The sequence below is a fragment of the Podarcis liolepis genome, assembly GCF_965112155.1.
Source record: "Podarcis liolepis genome assembly, chromosome: 4".
Lineage (NCBI taxonomy): Eukaryota > Metazoa > Chordata > Lepidosauria > Squamata > Lacertidae > Podarcis > Podarcis liolepis.
Window position 1 is genome coordinate 62047656 of NC_139558.1, and position 24983 is coordinate 62072638.

The 24983-nt window shown below is 38.4% G+C and overlaps 1 protein-coding gene across 2 annotated transcripts in view; it reads right to left on the reverse strand.

The window, feature by feature from the left end:
- The window catches only part of ROBO1 (roundabout guidance receptor 1), a 571660-nt gene that overhangs the window by 325751 nt on the left and 220926 nt on the right, over positions 1-24983 (reverse strand). For both annotated transcript variants that reach the window (XM_083498490.1, XM_083498489.1), the window contains exon 3: positions 6346-6429. In XM_083498490.1, coding sequence (XP_083354616.1) covers positions 6346-6429 — 84 coding nt within the window. The remainder of the gene's footprint in view (positions 1-6345; positions 6430-24983) is intronic.

The window sequence follows — 24983 nt, forward strand, 5'->3', positions numbered from 1 at the left end:
AAACAAAATAGATTTAACAGAAAAGGAAGTTCATATAGGTGTATAACTGATTGTGCTTCTTCTTTTAAAGTATACTGTGTTCGTATTTAAAATGAAATTATTTTAATGTAAAAAATGTGAGCAGTGGGTTGGATGTCTCAGTTTATTCTTTGATAAAGGTTGTAATCAAGTTAGATAATGCACTTGATGTTGGATTAGACTAACTGCTCAATTTTGGGGGTATGTCCTTGAAAATGCAAACAGTGAATACAGCAATAGTTATTATCATCATCATCGTGATTATCATAATCAGTGAATTATTAATTGTCTTCTAAATAACCTTCTCAAGGCAATGTACTCTAAAGATAATTAAAAACACAAAAGCAGCAAATACATGTAACACAAACTAAAACCATGTAAAGTAGACCCGGCAAAAAACTATTTATCCGTGTGTTTTTTACTAATTATATGCATCTTTTCCTATATGTTCTCAGTGTAACTGATTGTTACATGACCCACCAGGCTGAAAGCTACATTGTTTTCCCTCTGCCTGATAGTTCTCTATCAACTCTTTCTTCAGACAGTTTTGCAGCAGGCTCTCTACTATAGAGAGCAGGTAAACTCCCCTCCAATTCTTCTCATCTGCAAGGGCATCCTCTTTGGCATCTTGACAACAATGCTATGCTTTCAATCCTTGGGAACAGTCTCTTTTTCCCATACTTCTCTGAATAGTTCAGCTAGTTTTGGTCACCCAGTGTTTAGCATGCATTAACTCCTGTTCAGTAGCTGTACCATTCTTTATCTACTTTATCGTATCCAGGAATTTGATAATTCAACTGGAACTGTTTTAATGGACTGTCATGGTTGACTATCAGGGTTGTAGTAGGGCTGAGTCAGTGAGAATCTCTTTGCAGTTTTCCATCCATCTAATTAAGCCTTCCATTTTGGAAGTCAACTGGTTTTGTTTTGTTTTTGGTCATCCTTATCAGCATATCATCACCGATTTCAAACATCCTCAGTCTAGCAATGTCTTGCTATTGATACATATGCCAGTTCTTCAGCATGGCTTCGTCTGCTTTTTAACAAAATTATTTTAAAATAGGAACTTTCTGTTCAGTGCTAATCTACACTTCATTTTACTCTGCTTTTCCTCTTATTTGTATATCACTGCAGTGTAATCCTATGCATTTTTTCTTGGAAGCAAGTCTCACTGTGTTCACTGTGTTTAGGGCTGCAGCTTTACAATCTTTGTTTCATTAAGCAGTTCTGAATAAAGCTATTTCATTTAACTTTTTAGGTCTTCTTAAAATCATTCTTCAATTTACTTTTGGAATGTCTTCCTCATTTGTTTATAGAGATTTGCAGCACAAGCCTAACCATCTCTATTCAGAAGTAAGTCCTATTGAATTGCGTGGGTTTTACTCCCAGGAAAGTGGAATTCCATCTTTCCTGCTACACAAATATTATGATCACCACTTATTTGTAGACATTAAAGACCTGGAACTTGCAAGCTCTTTATGTAGAAGGCACTGATTAGTTTTGTCATAAATATTCAGTCTTTCCCTAAGAATATCACTAAATAACAGAGTATTTGTGATTAGAAAATCAGGTCTAAAGCTCTATGAGCAACTGGCTATTTTGACTGATAACTTCCATTTATACTGCAATATTTGCTAGACGGTGTTTGCCCTGTATTTACATAGAAGTCACCCATAACGAAAAGTAGGTCATGTTTAGGTACCCTTTAAATTACAACTTGCAAACAGAGAATTAATCCTTGCACATGTCACAGTGCTTTTTTATTATAAAAAAAAAAACAGAATCTACTTCTGTAGAATAAATGATATTAGTTAATGACTTTCTGTCTCTTAACATTGCTATTCCTGTCCTCTCAGATAAGGTTATTAAAATATGGACACTTTAACACATTAAAAAAGTATATTGTGGGACCACTGAAATGTCACAGTGAATGATAAGTAATATTATGTTAAGTATGCAATGTTTTGGAAGACTCTTGAATATATACCACTAATAAGGATTGTAAATACCTTCCTAATAAGAAGTAGTGAACCTTATCTGAAAATGTTTAGTTGTGCTTCTAATTAAGTCATCATAAGAAACAGTGTAATATAAGCTATATTCAGTGAACTGTTAAATAATGCCTCAGTATTTTATGTCACAACAGGCTAAACAGGAAATGTGCTGGCATCTTTTTTATAATGCACAAGCATATTCCAGTAACAAAGCACATAGAAATTACTTTGCAGCCGTTGATCAATAAATGGGGGAGATAAGAAAAAGCTCACAATTTCTAATTGAAGCCCAGTTCAAGAACCAGTTCTAGACTTGCACAGTGATCATCCTGCCCTTTACCTTTTGTCCTGGCTGCTGTGTGCAGCAGGGTTGCAGACACAATAGTGGCCGCACCAGTCCAAAGCCCTGCTGGTTGACAGACCCTGCTGGTTGACTTGAACCTGGTATGACTATTAAGCTAGAACTTCTGACTACAGTTATATGTGCTTTTGTTGAGGAAGCACTAGAAAGTTGTAGGCTGCTTCTACAATAGCACTTTAGCAATTGCCATTCTTTGTTTGTACCATCTAGATAACACTGTGGTTGGCCTTTTGCATTCTTGTATTTACTGTATGATATGGATTTTCAGATTTGCTCCCCTTTTTATTGTAGCACCAGTATACTTGGTGTGATGAGCGTGGATAGGGATTCTTAATGACAAGCCTATTAATTGCTCCATTGTTTCCCAACGTGAGGGAGGCTTTAATTAATTTCTTTTCCTTATTTTTATTTTTAATAACAGAACAGGACTAGCTACAGGTAGGTAGCCGTGTTGGTCTGCCACAGTCAAAACAAAATTAACAAATCCTTCCAGTAGCACCTTAGAGACCAACTAAGTTTGTTATTGGTATGAGCTTTCATGTGCATGCACACTTCTTCAGATACACTGAAACAGAAGTCACCAGACCCTTATATATAGTGATAGGATGGGGAGAGGTATTACTCAGAAGGGTGATGGTAATGGGTGATTGGCTGATAGGTGTGGTAAAACTGTTGATGACTGTTTACCACACCTATCAGCCAACCACCCATTATAAGTAGGGTATACACATGGGGAATTGGGTCTGCTTGCCCAATGGACTTTTCAGGGAAAGGGTTCAAAAGAGGATAGAATGTTTGAAGTGAAAAGAATATCCATCTGCTGAGGCAACTTTGTTAATTCTGTGATTCTCCCTGTTTTGTCACAGATGAAATCACCACAATATAGCACAGAAAAAGAGAGTGTGTTTACCTAGTTACCTCAGTAACAAACATGCATTGTCTTCCCTCTTTCCCCTATTACATAGAAAACAATTGCTATATATGTCTTTAGTGGCATAATCCCATAGCAGAATCTGATTGGTTATGCAACATTTTGACATCATCATGATGGCTATGTTACCTTCATTTACAGGAAACGCATAGCCAATAATATGACAATGGTGGGGATTGTGGGGGTGGGAGGAATTATCTATGGCTTCAAAGAAACTGTCAAAGTAGGCAGTAAGAAGTTGCAACAGCAGGGAGAAGGAAATGGGCACAGGAGAATATTATTTCATGTTTCATGTCAAATGTTCACACAAGCAAACATGTAACATATCACTACTTTGCATTGTGAGGTTATGATCAAATGCTAATCCTACATATAGAACCATATAATTAGGATTGCTTCCTCAATATCACATGAGACGAGTTAAAGTTTGGAGTTAAGGGGCAAAGAAATGCAAAAAGCAGAGTTTGTTAATATTCAGTTAGCACCAAAAAAAGGTAAAGGACCCCTGACAGTTAAGTCCAGTCACGAATGACTCTGGGGTTGTAGCGCTCATCTCGCTTTACTGGCAGAGGGAGCCAACATTTGTCCACAGATAGTTTCTCCGGGTCATGTGGCCAGCATGATTAAGCCGCTTCTGGTGAAACCAGAGCAGTGCACGGAAATGCCGTTTACCTTACCACCAGAGTGATACCCATTTATCTACTTGCACTTTGACGTGCTTTTGAACTGCTAGGTTGGCAGGAGCTGGGACCTAGCAACGGGAGGTCATCCCGTCGCGGGGATTCGAACCGCCAACCTTCTGATCAGCAAGCCCTAGGCTCAGTGGTTTAGACCACAGCACACCCGCGTCCCTCTCAGTTAGCACATACATTCATGTAAAATAAGCACAGTGACCCTTCAAAAAAGCAGGCAAGTCACTGTTTATTTTGCATAAATTTCTGTTCTTTTTTTTTGTCACAAACTGCTTTTTGAATTTTGTCATTTAACATTGGCTTTTACATTACACACCATTATTGACATGTCTACTGAAGAATATACAATGTATCTGATAATGCAAGCTTTAGTCCACAGAAAATTACGTCATCATAATCTCATCTACAGCTCCCATCATTCTGACCATTACCATGCTGGTTGGGGGTGATGGGAGTTGTAGTCCAAAACATTTAGAGGACACCAGGTTGGTAGAAGCTGCAGGAGAAGGAAGAAAACCTTCCTATGTTGTATTTGTATGACTAGAGAAGGAGATCTGAGTTTTGTAACCTTTGGTCCAAAGTCACATGGGGAAGCCATCCTAAGAAAAACCCAGGAAAAGAATGACGCCACAGTTTCCTGAGGAAGAAGTTTAATGTGCAGGTGCATTTACTAGCCATACTTCAAGCTCCCATTGCTTGTGGCAGCAAGAGAATACCAGCCTTTGAGTAATGAAGAAATTAGGACAGGGGAAGTGAGAAGGGGGGCGGGGAGAGCAAAATAACGAATTTGTTGATATCTAGCAACAGAGATTTCAACCTGTCTGGAATTCCTTTCACCAGATATAATATGCATATACACCAATTTCACCATAGTAGCTATTTTTTTCACGACAAGTTATCAGCAATTAACATGCTCCAGAGCTCTGCTGTGCAAACAGATCTTCTTTCAATTTAGTATTACTGAAAACTCTACATGGGACGTAATGTGTGGAGTTTTACCTGATACAGAACTAGAGAAGGAACCCTTTAATTAGGAGAAACCTCCATGTTGTCATTGGAATTGTGGAATAAGTGATCATGAGTGAGTTCAAATGCTTATAAATATGAAACCACCATTTTATGTTGTCTGAAAGAACAGTAAGTTGACTTAAATTTCACACATCTGGCATAAAACAATATAAGATTCTGTTGTGCCTTGTACTTTTTTTTTTTTTTGAGGGGGCACCAAGATGTGCCTTGTAGTTTTTAACTGTAGAAGTCTGAGAGACATACTGCCATTTCTTAGTATTATCTACTTCACACACCAAGAGGGAGAGATAGATAATATCACTTCTTGCAAAGGAAAAAAAATAAAATGAGTTTGGCAAAATAAACAAACAAATAAGTAAAAATGTGTGAGCTTCAAAGTGTTGCAAGAGACAATTGCTAGGAACTAGTAAAGCAAGCCAGTATAATTAAATAAAGTGCTGTATATATATAATTATGATTAAAAATTATCATCTATATAACAATCTATATAAAAATTACCATCTATATAACCGAAGTACGTACATGGGGTTTTACATTTAATAAAATGTCCACTCATAAGCAATTAAAATAATCTCTACAAATGCATGTTGTTGTGTTTTTTTAAAAAAAATCTTAAAATTGATACCTTTTCTTTAAAGGAGTATAACACAGTCTATAGCAGAAAGTGCAATAATCCACTTGTCATTTTCTACAGATCAAGTTATTTCAGATTATCATCAGCTAGCCTTGCTGATACTGACTAGCACTTTATGAATAATCTCAATGGGAGAGATTCAGAGTTGACACTTGCATAATTGAGATGACAGTAGGGTTAATTGTGCAGTGCTCAGTGTTAATAAGGATAGAAGAATTGAAAAAAGATTTCTGATGCACCATCCTGTCACTGTGCCTGTTAATCATTTGATGTAGTCTCATGTGATATAGCTCTAACATGCCTAATGTAATACAGACTAAAGAATCTTGCAAAAGGGGAAAAAGTATATTGTATCTACATATAAGAGGGATTAAAACAGATTTTGATCTTTTAAAAATCAAGTATTTGACATAAACATTACATTGAGTTTTCTGAAAAATCCAGACAATGGATAAGCAATGTCATTCAAACAATACTGTATGCCTTTCAATAACAGTAGTAAACAACTTCATCAGACTTCAAAAAAGCAACTCATAAAAAAATTCAGAAGTGTATTTTGAACTTCTGCGTTGATTACGAGTGTTTTATGATAGTGGCATCAAGGATGATTAAACAGTTATGTACTGATGGGAATGGCAGATGGAAATGGGAAAGTGGAAGTAGTAGTTTTGAAAGATACACTCTACCTGTGTAGCCCAGAGAATTGTCCTCATTATCTGAGGTGGGAAGTGGTGTTCCGCTGTCGTTTCCTCTCTCAAGGTCATCAGAGTCTGTTGGAAATAACATCAGAGCTGCTGTTGGGGTCATAGTAGTAACAGTAGTTGCCATTTCCATCAAATAGTGTCCATATACAAGTAAATCCACATATGACAGAAAAACAAACAGTGACAGCACACAGCATACTTTATCCTTCCACACCATTGGCTGGATTAACTTCTGTAATATCTTCAGCAACATTCTTTGTGGTTTTAAAATTCCTCTTGTGTTTACTGTGTCCCTAGTTTTATTCTTCTGTTGCACCTTCACTCTGATTTCACAGCTTGTGAAGTGTTCTGTCTACACTCTGCAGAGCAGCCAGCACATGCTGTGGTGGACATATGGGGAAGAGGAGGCTGGGTGGTTGAATGCTAGCATTGCTAATTTTCTACCTTATTGTTAATCAAAGCTATTGACTGTGATCACTCCCCATCATTGCTTCATCTCCTGGCAATTACAGACTCAGGGGACTTTACCTCTTTGTAGGAAGGGGGAAAAGCAGTGTCTTGTCAAATAAGGAGGAAGGCTTGTATAAGCACTATTTCTTATCCAGGGGTGGAGCAAAGGAAAGGAGAATTATCACATCTAGCAAAGGCAACAGTTTATAGTAATCAGAAAGAGATATTTTGCTGAACTGAAGGGCAATATTAAGGACATCATTTTTAAATGTTTTTAAAATCTCATAGAGCATAGTCCTGCAAAATTAAACTGCAAACAAAATATTTTCAAATAGTTTGAAGCCATTCATAGTGCAGCAGAGCAAAAATGTATTTAAAAATGGGGGAAAGTATCTTAAGGGCAAAAATATGAATCATAGGTGCTAGTAGGAGAATAACTATACAGAGAGCTGATTGTACTATATTTTTTAAACAATATTTAATCATACTGAAATAAAAGCCCACCAGAAAGTTCTGAGAACTCAAAAAACTTTACTTGTAAAAATATGGCTATAATCTCCCTTGCCCCCCCAAATCATGCAGAAATAATAGGTAGCATTCTAGAAATATTATGTACTGTGTGCTTTCTTTTCTTTTTTTTGCAAATGTCTTTTTTAAACGATATCCTAGCTAGTCATCTAAGTACTTAGATTTTATTCATAAATCTATGTACATTATCACAAAGAAATCAATCCACTTGGAAAAAGTATAGCACTTCTGATATTACGTATTCAGAACACCTGTGATTCTTAAATAAGATAAATACAGTGATTAAACAATATTTATTTCAAACCTTTTATTCAATACAGTACACCTATATTCTGACTATGGTGGAAGATAGGCATTTTCCTCTTTTGTAAAATGTACAACCCCTTTTCAGACTAGTCTTTCCATTAGAAAGCAGAATGTAAAAAAAACAACTTGGATGTATCCCTTTACATTACTGAGGTCTCCTTTTTAAAAAGCCTTTGTGGATAAGATAGAGGAGAAAGGTGAAAACCCCTCATTTATTTGTTCATTTGTTTTGCTACCACAGTAATATGTAATCTCATGAACATCTGTGAAAACTTCTCTGAAAGAGACTGTCACAACTGAATCAAAAGTCCTCTCTAATACACTATTCTATTATTTGCATGCAGGGAGCTATTGGACATGTTGTGAATTATAACTGTTGAAGGCAACAGGACAGGTCTCTTCCTAAATTAAATGGCAGAGATTTCATGCTTTCTCTTTCAGTTTTTTGAAGGTGCATGGTACAAAATAAAAAAGAGATCAAATCAGTACTAAAAATGTTATTACAGTAAGTTGACAGCTTGTGTGCATTCAGCTTTAAATGTGTGATAAAAATAAAAAATAAAAAGGGGGCTGGGTTCTGGGGAAAACGACACTGGCAACCCCACCCGCCATTAAACCCAACTGGTATTGACTATCCATGGAATGTAACCCCTGTGTAAGTTGCAGGCCTACTCTATACCAGAACTTAGAGCAGTTAGAACTGAAGTTCTACTTGGGATTCTGCCTCTCTCTGTCTCTTCCAGCCACACCATGCTAGACCTGGTCGAGCATCTACGAAATTCTGTTGTTAGAGTCCTTCTAATAACATTGATACAAAAGTTGTGCTAATAAAACTGTACCCTAGGTAAACAACTTCTCCTGAGCTCCTGGAGAAATCTTACAGTGCAAGATTTCTCATATCATCGTAGAGACACAAAGTGGCCACGCTTTGGAATCACTGGAAAGGAAACCTCTGCAGCTTCTGTTTATTTGAGAAGGCTCTCTAGATGTGCAATGTAATAGTATTTTTTTAAAAAAAACAAACCAAGCACAGGTGATTCTAAAAAATGCTTACCCAACAAATGTTTTCAAGGATTTAGCATTACGAGAAGTGGAACCATGAAATGCTGCAGGCAACAGGGAAAAGGAAAGGATGGGGCAGCTGGCCTGCTTGAGCCCCTGCCAGCTTACAGCAAGTAGGAGAAGAGATTCATGGTGGATCTCCCCTTGTTTCATGGTGGATTGCCCCTTGTTGTATGTTGAGATTTAAGAAGGAGAAAACAAAGTTTCTCCATAACCTTCTTGCATGCCATCTATACAAAGAGTTAATGCTCAGGGCTTTATCTGATCCCTCTAATGTGCAAGTGTCAGGTGGGTGGTTCAGGAGGGAAATAAAATATTGCTATTTCCCATTTTAACCTACCTGAAATACAGTTCTCTCTTGCTTGAGCTGGCTAGAGCCTTGAGCTGAAACATTCTTGTTAGGGCTCGAAATACACTGAAACATTTTGTTGCTGGTTGCCACCTGTTTTAAATATTAATACAGTGGTACCTCGGGTTAAGAACTTAATTCGTTCTGGAGGTCTTAACCTGAGACACCACTTTAGCTAATGGGGCCTCCCGCTGCTGCTGCGCGATTTCTGTTCTCATCCTGAAGCAAAGCCCAAGGTACTATTTCTGGGTTAGCAGAGTCTGTAACCTGAAGTGTCTGTAACCTGAAGCATCTGTAACCTGAGGTACCACTGTACAGAGCTTTGAATGCTTAGGTAACATTGAAGAGATTCCCGTCTTAAACTACTTAGAATATAAGTCAGTGACTCCTTTTCATCTCTTGACCAGTTCACACCTGACTTTCCAAAAGAAGCAATAAATCAGATCTTCAATGGGACTAAAGCATGCAGTGAAGCATTGTTCAATGTAGTTCTGAACATTACAGTATTCACAAGTAAATCCAACTGAGGTGAGTTGGTTTATTCTCTAATAAGTGAGCTGAAGTCCAATTGTGTTTAACAGTTCCTGAACATGCTTACGTGTCTCTTAATTGCATCTAATACTACAAACACAAAGAGCCCTGGATTATTTTTAGGAAATGCACTTGATAACAAATATTGATAATCTGCAGCAGATTATATAGTTCCAACAGTGTGCTAGCTACAGCAGATCTAACCATACGTAAAGAGTGCTTCATACATTATGTTTTTAAAGATATGTGCTTGCTGCAGCAAAGTTTAACGAATCATGGCTCCCCAGATATACATATATGTCTTCTAAAACTTAGTGTTTGCTTTCTCACACATTAATGCATTAAGCAGATATACTGTATGCACATGCTAAGTGTAGTATGTCAAATAGCCCTAGCAAGCATATGTGAATAACATTTGCTTTGAATTACAATGTAGCCAATGTATTAATCAGTATCACTCTGACTCTACTCTGTGTTCACACACACACACACACACACACACACACACACACACTAAGAGAACTGCCCACATTTTTTGGAATAAAAAAAAATTAGAGTTAGAGTAAAACTGAACACTGCAAACAGTTGATACTTTCTAAAAGAATATAAGGTTCAATAAATATTTAAATACAGGTTCAATAAATATTTAAAAGATGCAACATATTTAGTTTTAGTACTACTCATTTATAATTATGTTGATTAAATCCATTGACTTCCCTCTTTCAATCAATATTTAACACCATTTAAATCTTAGTTGCCTACTACTGATATATCACAGTTTCTTTAATTCTAATAAATTACATTCTAATTTACATTAGACTTCAAATACATATTCCACCAGGATACACTGGCCAGGGGTATGATCAAGTGCTTTTGTATAGTTTTCATAGGTTCCTTGTTCAGTTCTAATGATCTCAGCTAAAATGATTTGGCATTTCCATATTATTAAACAAAAACTACTTAAAGCCTGAAGTCCATTCTGTGTTAGAAGTTTTGAGTCTTCTATTCATTTTCGCTAAATAATCTAGATTTCACCAAATTAATTAAGAGCAGAAGGTGATCTGTTAAGTGCATAGGCCATGTGTACAATAAAATGGATTGTTGCTTTAAACCAAACTGAGGCAGGAACCATTTCAGTGAACATTGACTTTCTTTGTTGCTTTCCACAATCTTAACATTACAAAGTGATCTTTAAAGACACATCATTTCTCACACTAGGGTTTCAGTGTGTTCAGCACTCTTTTTCAGATGCATCTTCCTACATTACTCTAGATTAGTGAAAGGAATCAATGAGAATTGATCCAATTTGCAGAACACAGTTCTAATATTGATAGTAGTTTATACACATTTGCTTTTGCCTAATCTTTTATTAATGATCATCTTCAAAATGTCAATTAATATTGCTGTCCATAAATTCAGTAATATGGGCTAGATAGAAATCAACTAATTAAAGAAGAGATGCTCAAAGGAAACAAAACACAGAGTAAGATGAAGGAAAAAGACCTTTTGGTGATCTGTTTTCTTTATACTACTTTGAGAAACAGTAATCACTGTTATACAGTTTACCTATCAGTGGGAAAAGGTCAATTTAATTTCATTACTTTCATCAAAACTGTGTATTAGAAAATGAAATGTGGTAAGCAAATAGATTCTCATCTGTTTTTTGTTATCTATTCACTTTGAGAAAAATACCGTGTAACATGAATGCACACTTAGCAGGGAAATAATTCAAATACCTATGTGTTCATACAGGAGCAAACATTCCCCAGAGGTTCCTGGGGGACATTTCTGAGAGTGGAGTGGCATATTGATTTGAGAAAGGAGGGTCTATCCTATCTGAAGCATCCTAGCTGAGGCTGTCCCAATGCCCCTCTGGGTGTTTGTTAAAGCACCAACATAGACTCAAGGGTAGTATGGTAGGGGTGGGTAGGTTGCTATGCCCTATGGCACGGGTGGGAAACATCTAATGCAGTCTTCCAGGACTTTATATCTGGCCATCCAGACTATCTCCAGGCCAAACATCTTCCAAACTGCAACACACCCGTCACCAGCCCTGCTTGACACCCTGCTTAAGTATGTTTGCCTGACTGGAATGTGGCCATGAACTCTGATAGTGCTTCTTGATTTCTGGATGGAGGTTAGAATGGAATGTGTGAGTGTGTAGAAACTATCTTACTATGCAAAGGTATAATTCACATCCATTGCTCTGTCCACTTTCAACTCTGGCCTCACCCACCACTGACATGTCCCCCCCAGAAGGCTGCATAGAAGGGAATGTGGCCCCCAGCCTTAAAAAGATTCCTCACCCCTGGTTTATAGGAATTCCATCTTTCTCTTTAGACTTCCTGTTCTGTGAGTGCTAATCTTGAGTGTTTGTGTCTTGGGTTGGGTACCTGAGGGATTCTGCTGATATGTTGCTCATTGCTATTCCTGTGTAAGCTGATGAATATTGTCTCGATTTGTGTTGATGGCTTCTAGGATGGAGTATTTTAACTTCTATGCTGACGTCTCAGGATATGGAGGACCTCATGGCCACAATGAGAGCCATGGTTGTGCTTGGATTGCAGATTCTACAGGTTGGTGCTGGAGGATTGTTGCTGACCCCTTGGTGGCTATTCTATGAGATTTCACAGGTCTGTTTTATCCCACATGCTGTTTAATGTCTATGTTAAACCACTGACTACAGCACTTGACAGGATAAGGTCCAATAGGCTATGACTCAACTCAGAAGAAACAGAGGTACTGTTAGTTTGTGGTTCAACTGCCCAACCTAGTTTGGAATGGGTGTCTTCCTAAGAGAGCTCTTTGTCTCCATCTATACTCTTAGACCTAGCCAGACTTTACCTTCCTATTAGATGTAAAAAGCTTAAAGAACTAGGTTCATAGATTAGGAGAGATCTTGGATCCAGCACTGTTGCAGGAGGTAGAGGTGTTGTTCCCTTTTAGCTTAGAGGACCTTCAGACAGAGATAGGTAGAGAGGTAACTACAACATGTGTCCATCTTTTTGACTAGTTTGCAAAGGCTTTAATTTTAGTAAAAGTAGATTAATATTTGTTTTTGATTCCACCTATTTGGAATATGTCAATCTTCATGGAAAAACAGCAATATGGACATATTTTGTGCTTTACCAACTGCCAACAAAACTAAGAATATTATTTTTAAAATCAGATGAACGAAACAGAAACTGGTCAATTTTTGTCTAAGTGATAAACAAAATCCATCCACACACCCAGCAAAAGCCTAAGAATCTGAACTGGGAAAGATTACTAAATAGATTGTAAATTAATGTATCACTCTCCAGTAATCTATAATATAAGTTTGTCCAAGGCTCTCATTCCTCTATGTGATCAATGTGAACCTCAAAAGAAAGCACAGGGTCAAAATTATCTAAAAGTTTATGAACTTGGCTGGGAGAATGAAAGCAAGTTCTGAAATGAAACGGCTGGGGAGGATAATAATCAATAACTACTCTTATCTTGTCAAATTTCAGCCTTAGAAAATTAATATAACATAGGCAATCATGCAGCACAGCAAGGGGCATTCAGGGTTTACAGCAACCAAACAGATACCTTGAGGTGCTGTCAATTTGTAATATTGTACAACCTGAGCATGAGACTATTAGCCTGCAGCTGCAATTTCAAAAACCTCATGGGTATCTGGAAACCCCTGAAATAACTAGGGGGAGGGAAAAAACACACCCTTATGGTCACAGGGCCCAGAGCAATAAAGCATGAACACTGAAAAATACAATGAATTTAACTCACACAAGGCTGCTGAAACAACAGTATAGGTGTTTATTCCTCCCAAATATAAAACACTCTCTTCTCAAGTTTCATGTAAGCAGAGACAAATAACAGTAACAGTCATTTCAAATATGGCCCTCAAAGAATATAGAAGTCAAGACAATGTATATCTCCCAACGGGGACATGCCCAACTGTTGGAAAATGGTGTATCTACTTTTCTGCCCCTCCCCCTCCAGGTCCAGCATATAACCCTAATCTGTTAGACATACATCAAGTAATTGCTGAACAGCAGTAGACTATGGCTAGCATATGAAAGTACAGCTGAAAATAGCCTATTATAATTAGACTCCAGTAAAACAGACTTTTAATCCAGAAAGACTATTGAATCACCCTCTGGAGATGAAAGAGAGTTTCATTAATTGAAAATATAAGTCTATGCATCCATTGGTGAGGGCTCAATGGATGTCAGATAGGTTGATAAATTTCTTTAGCCCAAAAACCTTTGATACTGGGAAGCCAGTAGATATAATACTTTAATTGAATTGTGGATTTCTTTGATACTTTCACAGAGAGAATAAAGATAAGACTATTACCAAGATGATGATGATGATGATGATGATGATGATTTTTTTAAAAAATCATGTTCTGGAATTATATTAATACCTTTTTGGGTTGCCGGGATAATCTTCTTGTATTGTTTAGGCTGTATCTATTAATCAGGGAGTAATACAATACTAATGTGATGTTATCAGCAACTAAAAGAATGTGCAACTCTATTTGAAGTGTACAGCATACTGAACCACCATTTTAAGTTGTTTTTTTTAAGCCAACCAACCACTAACTTAAGGGCAAAAGGCTTTACAAATCAATACACATTGATTTTTTCCTGGGAATTTTTTGACCTTAGGATGGTCACCATGACCTAATCAATAGGCTTGTGGGTTTTAGCATCCGTGTGCTGGTACAGGTGCACAAGTAGGGGTTGCAAGGTTTGCTCCCAGCCTGCTTCCACAGATGAGAGTGGAATTTGTATAGGCCCTTTGTGATTTCAATGGATGCATGGAGTTTGCGAACACAAACTCCTGCTCCACCCTTTCCATGTTTTCAAATAACGTCTGTAAAGGGTTTGTTTCATGGCACTGCTGTGCTTTTTGTAAGATGCTACTTCAGTAGTTATAAAGAGAGCACACATGTTCTAAATTCCACATAACAGAATGTTTGGACTAGAACCAACATATTTAAAAATGGTTTTTGATTGGAATAATTTGAAGGGAATGAGGTGTTTAGAGGATCCCTGCCTTGACTATTATTTATAAGCTCAAAGTAAAAACAAAGCATTGATGTTTTAAAAATATTATATGTCTACTCAGAAGTAAGTCACATTAACTTCCCTAGGAAATGGCTAGTGTATAACTTTCATAGCTGGTTCACCTATCAGTTGGCTCACCTATCAGGTAAAATGTGAAAATGGTTTCAAGGCAGACGAAGTTGTTGTGGTGAATTAGTCTCCCAACTCTCCCCTCAGTTGCCTTGCCTACCACTCCTCTCCCCACCTTCTATTACTTTTAATGTATTTATGCTACTAATGCAGTTGTGGCACCACCCCTTCCTTTCTGCCTTGTTGGAAGGCAAGGGACTCTGTCACAGCAAGCCATTCTGGAAAACGTGACCCAGGAGAGGGCTTGTGCTGCCATTTTCCCGGGATGGCTAGGGCTAGAGGATGCCATTATTTAAGTTCTTAATTTTACATTTAATTTTAAGGCTTTATTTAAAAATTGTCTAGCTGCCCTAAAAAAGCAGTTGTGGCATAGGCAGTCTCCTAGGTGATATCCCCCCAGAAATCCTCTGTCTGAGTAAGGACCCACATTCCTTTCTCAGAATAAGAAAGAGGAGATGGAGGCAGAGATGTGCTGCTTCTGTGTTAGCAGCAAAACAGTAGGGAGAGGTATGAGGAGTAGGAAGCTTGGTGGAAGTTGTCCTCACCTTGGATGGCACCATATCTTGTGCCGGTCCTGTTAGCTTTGCTAGCACAGGAAAATTATTTGTGTAGCCAACAATATGGCAGCTTCTGGTGATTCCCTCCTCTCATATATCTTTGACAAGTGCAATGGAGAAGCAATTCTGTTGTAGACATTAGTTTTTGAATATCTTAATGCAATCTGTCAACTGAATAATCCAGGAACTTTCTGTGTCATGGTCCCTATTCTACAAATATAATATACATTTGATAATGTTTCAGCAACATTTTTGAGTTCCTGCTGCATGGTGCCACATAAAACAATTTACAAGGAGACACAACAAAGAGAATTCTGCAAAGCTTTAACAAGTGTATTGTGAGACAACTTTTTAAGGCAAGAGACTGTGGCCTATGGAGGTTCCTTCCACAATAAATTTGTTAATCTGCAACCAGAACCATAGCTAGGTGATCTTGCGCCTCTGGCAGAACTCTCCAGATTGCGCCCCCTATTCTTTGGAAATCTGCATTCAATTTACTGTATCTTTCACTATCTCCCTCGCATTTTGCTTGCATTCTCTCCCCCCTATTTGTAAGGCCTCATTGGACAGCCACTTTCCTTTTTGCATTTCATTTTCATTGGGATGGTTTGCGTTGCTGCCTCCTGTATGAGCCAATAATCAATATTTATATTTATGGACATGTTTAGGGAAGCTTTTAATGTTTGATGCATTACTGTATTTTAATATTTTGTTGGAAGCCGCCCAGAGTGTCTGGGGAACCCCAGCCAGATGGGCGGGGTATAAATTATTATTATTATTATTTATTATTATTATTATTACTATTATTATTACTATTATTACATTTTAGCGGATTTTGCACCCCCCCCGTCGCCTGCGCCCCTGTCGGGAGCCCACCTCACCCCCTAGCTACAGCCCTGTCTGCAACACATGTCACACCTAAACACACAATGTGGCTACTCTTTGGGAAAGAAGAGGGGGAAAGTGATTGTATGCATATTTTATTGAAAACTGTATTGTACATGTCCTGCTCTCTGGTAACTTTGGATAGGATTGGAGACCAAAGGAGTATACAAGTAAATTTAATCCCACATAAATTTAGTTTCCTAAATAGATTTCAGAAAGTAAGAGAAAGAGTTTTGTACACATCTGAAAATGTATATAGAATTCCTAAAGTATGTGTTATCATTGTAGAGCTATTTGCACAGTGGCACTTCCACTTGCTCTGCAGTACAGTCTAGGCTGGGTTGTGTGTATTGATCAGGGTAGTGGGGTGGGAATGCCAGAGGAGCAGATAGATGAATGATCTTGCCTTCTGACAGGCATATTGACTAGTTGGTCTTTTGTCTAACAGAAGAGAATTAGGCAGCAATCCTGTATACACTTATCTGGAAATAAGCATCGCCAAACACAGTGGGACTTTTGAGAAAACAGGCATAGGACTGTGCTGCTTTAAATGCAAGTAATGGGCTTTTGCATCTCAGATTAGGTTTTCCTTTGCATTTTATATTCTATAAATAACCCAACCGTAAGATTTTAGCTACACTCATAATGATTCAAAGTGTAAAAATACCTTGGTATAACAAAAAATAAAACTATTTTTCGTATGCAGCATTCCATACGTATGTTACATTTTCCAAGTGTGCTATTAACATAAAATAAAAATAAAACAAAGACATTTTGTGATATCTGAATGCTTGCCAGCTTATTCCAAAACTGACTGGCAAATAGATATGACAATTTTAAACATACCAGTATTTAAAATTTGATTCATTAAAACCATTATGGTTTGGCCTTTCACTCCAGTATCCAAAAGTTGTTTGAATTTAAGCTGTTCCTTCATTTGTCATACCTAGAGGGCAAGCCAACTAATGACTATATTGATTTTCCTTTGTGTTCAATTCTTTATGCATCATTCAGCCAAGGTGAATATGGGCATACTCTGAAACTGTTTTTCAGTGTATGTTCGTGGGACATTAATTTCAGATAAAAGTGTTTTCATATGCCACATTTTCTAAAAAGTCAATCACTAGCAATTATTGCAAAGTCTTTTCAAAGATAATTATATTATTATTGTTAGATAATAAATATTAAGAGTGTGAACAGAAATTGTATGTTGATCACTAAGCATGTCAATACAGAAAACTTTTGTTAAAATATATTTATCTACATTTCTGTAGGCTGGTGGGCAGTTTGCATCAACAAGACAGTACAGCTGGAAAAAACCCCCAGTAAAAACAATATTAAGTAAATGGGATTGTTAAAGTGAAGCCTTTCTTTGACTATTCATGCTTATGTATTGCATAAATGAACATGCAGAATTGTGTTTTTCACCCTCATTTACACAGGATATATATAATAGATGACCCAAGCCTATGGGCTAGCCAACAAAGTTTATGTGGTTTGTCCAATAGTGTCCATATGTGAACAAACTGATTCCACTGACATTGAAGGCCTGCTCCTCCTTCTCTCCCCTGAAGCTCCATGTAGACCCCCCAAAATCAGGAGGTCATGGGGAGCTGCAAGGGGTAGGACAGGAAGCACAAGTGGAAGTCTGCTTGTACAACATTGAGTTCCATCCTCTTAAATAGGTAAAAGACCCCTGACAGTTAAGTCCAGTCGCAGATGACTCTGGGGTTGTGGCACTTATCTCGCTTTACAGGCTGAGGGAGCCTGCGTTTGTCCGCAGACAGTTTTTCTGGATCATGTGGCCAGCATGATTAAACCACTTCTGGCACAATGGAACACCAACACCAGAGCAGTGCATGGAAATGCCATTTACCTTCCCACCAGAGAGATACCTATTTATCTACTTGCACTTTTGGGGGGAGGAGCTGGGACTGAGTAATGGGAGCTCAACCCGTCGTGGGGATTTGAACCGCCGACCTTCTGATCAGCAAGCCCAAGAGGCTCAGTGGTTTAGACCACAACGTCACCCGTATCCTCTCCATCCTCTTACTTCTGTTTTAAAGGGAAAACTGCATACTGTAGCTATCAGCTTGTGTGTGTGGGGGGGGGGGGTATTTCCAAGACTGCAAACCAGGCATGCCTAGTTTTCTGGTAAACCTTGAGGAAAATATACATTTTAGGAAAAGCATTGTTGAGAAAGTTGCTTTTAATATCAGATCAACTAGTAATAGATATTAAAAATCCTGCTCTCACCACAACTTGTTTGCCATATTTAAGGTAGTAAAAATCAACCTAGAATTTCACAGGCAACAGTGGACTATCTTACTGATAATCTAGTTTAAAGAATTTTTTCCCTGACTTTTGCCTCTATTCAAGAGTATCACAGAGGTCAAGGAGGTGCTTGGCTGCCTCAAGGGAGAACCCTGTAGATGTGGACTTAATGCTGAAATACAGCTGTTGTTTGGAAGTGGGTGGGTGGGAAGTATGGAATTACATAGGAAGAAAAAGAAAAAGAAATCAAATATACAAATGGAAGAAAAACATCACTACCCAATTTTTTATTAAACTTTAATGCCCTGTCTCAACTGTGAGCACATGGTTACTAAACATATGTAGAAATGTGGAATGATTTCATGAAATGTGAATTATATGAGGATGGTATAGCAGAAGAAATATGCATACAAAGAAATATAAATAAGGGATTATTATACTGAACATCAAGAGCTGCTATGTTTACTGTTTATATTGCCTATTTCATACCAACTACAGTACATATTGAAAAATGCAATTATGCAACCTGCCTCTCAAAATAAACAGCATTGATTAGTTCAACATAAAATTATCAGCACAAGCACATAAGTAAAGACTCAAAGGAGCTTGTCTATATAAAATTTATGAATGTGTAAAAACAGTGTATCGTGAATTAAACCAGGTATGAAAACCACAAGATTCTAAGTTCAGGGCACTGTTTTCACAGTGGCCAATCAAATGCCTATGGGGATCCCACAAACAGAACATAAGAACTACAATACTTCTCCCACTGATTCCCATAAACTGGTATTGTCTCAGACACTGGAAGGTGCTTATTCATCCATATTGGGCATAAATAAAAACATCTTTAAAAACACCTGTGTGGAACCAGTAAAAAAAAAGAACACATTCAGAATCACAGACACAGATACCCTTTCAGTTTACACATGTGTAATTCAACCTCTTTATAGTGTAATCAATTAATTATAACTCTTCTAAGCGTCTTGGTTACTAAGTGGCATCCATCTACCTCCTTGCAGTCCCACCAGGCAACAATATTTTTCAGTTGGCATATGCCAGCTAATGGTAGTGTTTGGATGCTGTCCAGTTGGTAGCCTTTGCCTGTGGTTCCACTGCCTTTATAGATATCTGGATAGCTCATATGATTTCCTTTGGCACACATGGCAAGCGCTTCATTAATAAGTATTAGTAATATGAAGAATCTTTACTATCAATGAGCACTTTGTGGCCTGTGTTACTATGAGATAAATACTCATAACCAAATGTTACCTTGAGCAACTCCTTAATGGGACCAACTGCTGCAGGTGATCATTGAATGAAGAGGCTCTTGCTTGCTTGTACTAAGAGGGGTTGCTTGAGTCACTGGACAACTGACTCTCATTCACTGTGATGGAACATTTGAAACTATATTTTCCAATACAGTAATAATTCAAATTACTATAATTTGATATAGATTGCAACCTGAATGCATTTAGGTATGTACTCTCTTCAAGTACACATATTTTTCTCTGACTTTTATGTTCTGACTTTACTTCCCATTTTCTGGGAATCTCATCAAGCTTATACTATCCACTACATCATGGGTAGGCAAACTAAGGCCCGGGGGCCGGATCTGGCCCAATCGCCTTCTAAATCTGACTCGTGGACGATCCAGGAATCAGTGTGTGTTTTACATGAGTAGAATGTGTGCTTTTATTTAAAATGCATTTGTGGGTTATTTGTGGGGCATAGGAATTCATTCATCCCCCACTCCCCTCAAAAATATAGTCCAGCCCCCCACAAGGTCTGAGGGACAGTGGACCAGCCCCCTGCTGAAAAAGTTTGCTCACCCCTGCACTACATCATGTGTGTGAAACTTTTGCCCCTCCTGATGTTCTTGAACTACAACTCTCACTATCCCTGATGATTGGCCATACTTGCTGGGGCTGATGGGAGGTGTAGCTGAACAACATATAGAGAGCCAAAAGTTCCCTACATCTTCATAGCAATAGGTCATGGCATGAACATTAGCATAGAATCCAAGGGCTTAAACATTTGCTTATTTGTGAATGGACCACTTGAAACATATCTGGCTTCTAGTAACTCAAAATGGGGATTCTACTGAAAATAGCCAAATGCCTTGCCATCTTAATAATGACATATACAGTGGTACCTCAGGTTACAGACGCTACAGGTTACAGACACTTCAGGTTACAGACTCCGCTAACCCAGAAATAGTATCTCAGGTTAAGAACTTTGCTTCAGGATGAGAACAGAAATCGTGCTCTGGCGGTGAGGTCTGAAGTAGTACAGTCCAGAGTTTCACTCAGAACTACATTCTTTCAAGACTGTGGCATGGTGAATCTTGGGTATAGTAGACCTACGGTTCTCCAGGCACATTGCGCAGAATAAGAGAATACTGGTGTGCAGGATGCAAGCTATTTAGCCATGGGAGATACTGTCATTGCTGCTACTAGCTCCATAGCTTACTAAATATTCTCTACATGTTACTGGTCTATATAGGCACCTGAGGGATTTGCTTCATCAGAAATTTCAGAATATTAGTATGACCCATGCAGGCTGCCTGGCCCACTAATGGGGCAAGGTGAGGTGCCTCCATCGAGTGGTAGAAGCCCAAAAGGTGGCGCCTGCCTTGTGTCCACCATATGCCCCGTTGCTAGTAGAGAAATGGTGCTGGCAGTGACACGTTTCCGGTGACATCTTGCAAAGTGCACAAGATCTTGCAAGATTTTGGTGAGCCCTTGCTGGAAGCCGGCACTGCTATCAGCGCTTTATAGGCACTAACGCTCAACACAAGTAAGAGAGGTGCAGCGCTGGTGGTGTGGTGGCTGTGAGGGGGGTGACATATTCCTGTTTTGCCTCAAGCAGCAAAACCAAGTTTTAAAGGATCTGGTTATTATTAGTTTGTATATACAGTGTGGGTAGGTATATGACCCCAGCATTCATCCTCTGCTGCCCCCTCCACATTAGTCTCTAACTTAATAGAGCTCTGCATTGCCTTTGCAAACAGGACACAGATTTATTTGAAGTATCTCATTTTCCTCCAAATATAAGCCTTATATGTTGTCCAGTCTACAATAGCACATGAATCGAAACAGACTTGAGCTGGCATGTGAAAAGGCTGACTCCTTGGATTTTAGTCAAAGTAAACTAATCAGTTTACATCCAAATATTCCAGCATAATCAGTTTCTAGTTCAAGATGCCAAATCCATGCTTAACTTTAAGAATATCCTTAATTCATACAAAAATACTTAAGGGTTTTTATTCTTTGATTAAGGAGTTTGAATATTTGAATTATAAGTCTACATCTACATTTCATACCATGTAATCATCTAGGCAGACCCTTAATAGCAATTAACACTGATGTGCACTTGTATGCCTCATTTATACATTCACCAGAATATCTGTTTTGAAAAAGGCCAGTGATATTACTCTACAGAATTCTCACATACATTGAGACAAAAGAGTAAAAACACCTATTAAATGCAATGTCTCGCTCATGAAATAAGCACCATCTTCTACAATCACTTGCCATTCTGTCTTTAGAAAAATATGATTTCCTTTAAAACTTCTCATTAGAATAACAAATACACAGTAATTTTTGGTAATAAGGAAGGAAACTGGCATAAAACCATAATAAAGAAAAGCCAGCTGAGGAGCCTGGTATGAAACAATGCTATGTATAATTGGTGTTTAATTATGCAGAATTAACAAATGGCAGAAGCACGGGTTGTATTACTTGACCAAGGCTCTTTGCCAAGTCAACAAGCTGGTCTAAATGGAGGAAGCAACCCATTCAGTTATCTGACGCCTCTGAGTGGAACCTTCTTTGCTGTGCTCTCCATCTGTGTTGCCAAAAACATTTAGCAGAAGAAAAAAATCTGTTGATTTGCTAAAGCAAGATAAATTTCTGTCATTGACACTGGTGAATGCACCAATAAAATCATAAAAAAGTTTTCTAAACAGCGTATTCAGTCGATGCCAAAAGTTTAGAAACACAACAGCAGCCAAAACACTAATTAGTTTGCTTTTGTAGCGCTAGCATCTCACTGAATGAAATTGCCTATGTTTAATTTTTTAAACTTTACCTTTCATAAGCTATTGTCAGTATATACAGCTAACTCTGCATTTTGAATTTTTTGTGTGGCCTTATTTAAACCACTTGAAGTTACTGGAGGAGTATGACTGAAATCTTATATTCAGCAAGGTCTGCACACTGCAATACTTTCATGTTAAACATCTGTGGAAATGGCGAGGCGAAAAGTTTCCAGAAGGTTAGTTATGTCGGTCCACTGCAGGAAAAGCAACAAAGTGTGGCACTTTAAACAAATTCATTATATCATAAGCTTTCATAGACTAAAGTGTACTTCATCTGATGGATGAAGTGTTTTACGAAGTTGGCAGGTGGTGGAGGGGGAAAAATGGCACAGACAAAAGTACAGACTTGTGACAATTTGATGACCACTACCGCAAAGCTTATTCTCATCTCCAGAGAATGTCAACATTTTCATGGCTAAGTTATAACAATGCTTTCTCACTTCCTGTCTTTCCTCTATCCAGGATGCATTGCTGGAAGTTAGGGTGCATTCAGGTGTGGATAGCATTGCATTAGTTTTTCTGGTTACAATGCTATTGTTTCTGTCCTGTTTTCTAAATTCCTTTCACATTGTCATATCTGTTGCATTATGCAATTATGGCTTTTTGTTACTAATATACCAGACGATGAGGTCCCTGCAGACTGCAGGAGAGCAAATGCTGTCCCCATCTTAAAAAAAAAAAGGGGGGGGGAGACTCAGGTAACTAACTACCATCTGGTCAGCTTTACACTGATACCAAGAAAGGTTCTAGAACAGATCATTAAATGGTCAGCCTGTTAGCACTTAGAAAAGGATTCTATGATTACTAAGACCCAGTATGGGTTTCTCAAAAACTAGTCATGCCAGATGAATCTCATTTCTTCTTTTGATAGAGTTACAAACTTGGTGGATCAGGAGAATGCTTTGACATAGTGTATCTTGATTTCAGTAAGACTTTTGACAAGGTCCCCCCATTATATTATTGTGGAGTAGGTCATGAAATGTGGGCTGGACAAGTTAACTGTTACGTGGATTTGTAGCTGGTTGACTCACCAAACCCAAATGCTGCTCACTAATGATTCCTCAGCCTCCTGGAAGAAAATGACAAGCGGGGTGACACAGGGTTCTGTCCCTGGCCCACTGTGGTTCAATGTCTTTATAAATGACTTCGATTAAGGAAGTGAGGGGGCGTTAATCAAATTTGCAAATGACAAACTGGAAGGTGTAGCATAAGACAGAATCGGGATTCAAGATGACCTTAACGGATTGGAGAACTGGGCCCAAACTAACAAAATTAATTTCAATAGGGACAAATGTCAGGTTCTACACTTAGGCAGAAAGACCCACCTGCACAAATATAAGATGAGGGACGACAGTGGACTTGGGAGGTGGTGGACTCTCCTTCCTTGGGGTTTTAAAGCAGAGATTGGACAGCCATCAGTCATGGATGCTTTAGTTGAGATTCTTGCATTACAGGAAGTTGGACTAGATGACCCTTAGAGACCCTTCCAACTCTAAAATTCTATAGTTCTATGATTCCACACATGTGATTCCACACATATATAGTAGGAAAGGCAGATATACCATCCCAAATTTTATCATTTTACTCCCATGATATACTGGGTTAATGGGGTTAAAAACGGTGTTTATCTAGAAGCAATTCACATGGAAATGAACACTAAACTTTCACTATATTACACTAGATTTCCGAAAGTGGATTTTACGTCATGTGAAATTTCAAACATAATGTGGAAACTAACTGTAATATCAGGGAAACAGAATTAACTGCCATGTGAATGCAGCCCAAGTTTCAAACATCTGGAGGACTTTGGCATGAAGAAGGCTGTCCTACTGTAATAATGATACAGGGAGCCAAGTGTTCTCTAGGTTAGTGTTTCTCAGACTGCCTGATGTGATGGACCAGCATTATTCCCTCCCGCTGCCAGCATGCTAGGGACCAATATCATATTTAGTCTCTGAAGCATCCCACCTGTCAGGATGCTGTCAGAGGCCCCCGACTGGTTGCCCAGGAAAGTATGAAGACAAGGAAAAGTCCCCTACAGTCCTTTTTGACAAACTTTAGAGAGAGAGGCTGTAGAACCCAGCCTCTTGGATAATGGCATTGTCCTGAGTGAATCTCCACCACCCTTCTCTCCCACTTCCTAATTCGTCATCATCATCACCTTCTCTATGGGTGCCGCTAAATGCCTTCTGACTTTGAGCTCTTTGCTTTCCTAACTTTAAGACTCACTAGGTTCCGGGAGATGGTGGGTCTGGAATGCTTTCTAGTGATGTGTCAGCCAGCTGCTCTCTGTTCTTCTCCCATTATTTCCCACCTATCCCCCTCATCTGCCTCTGAGATGTGACTTCCTGCAAACCACTGTTGTAAATCTATACTGTCTTCCTCCTTCCCTTCCC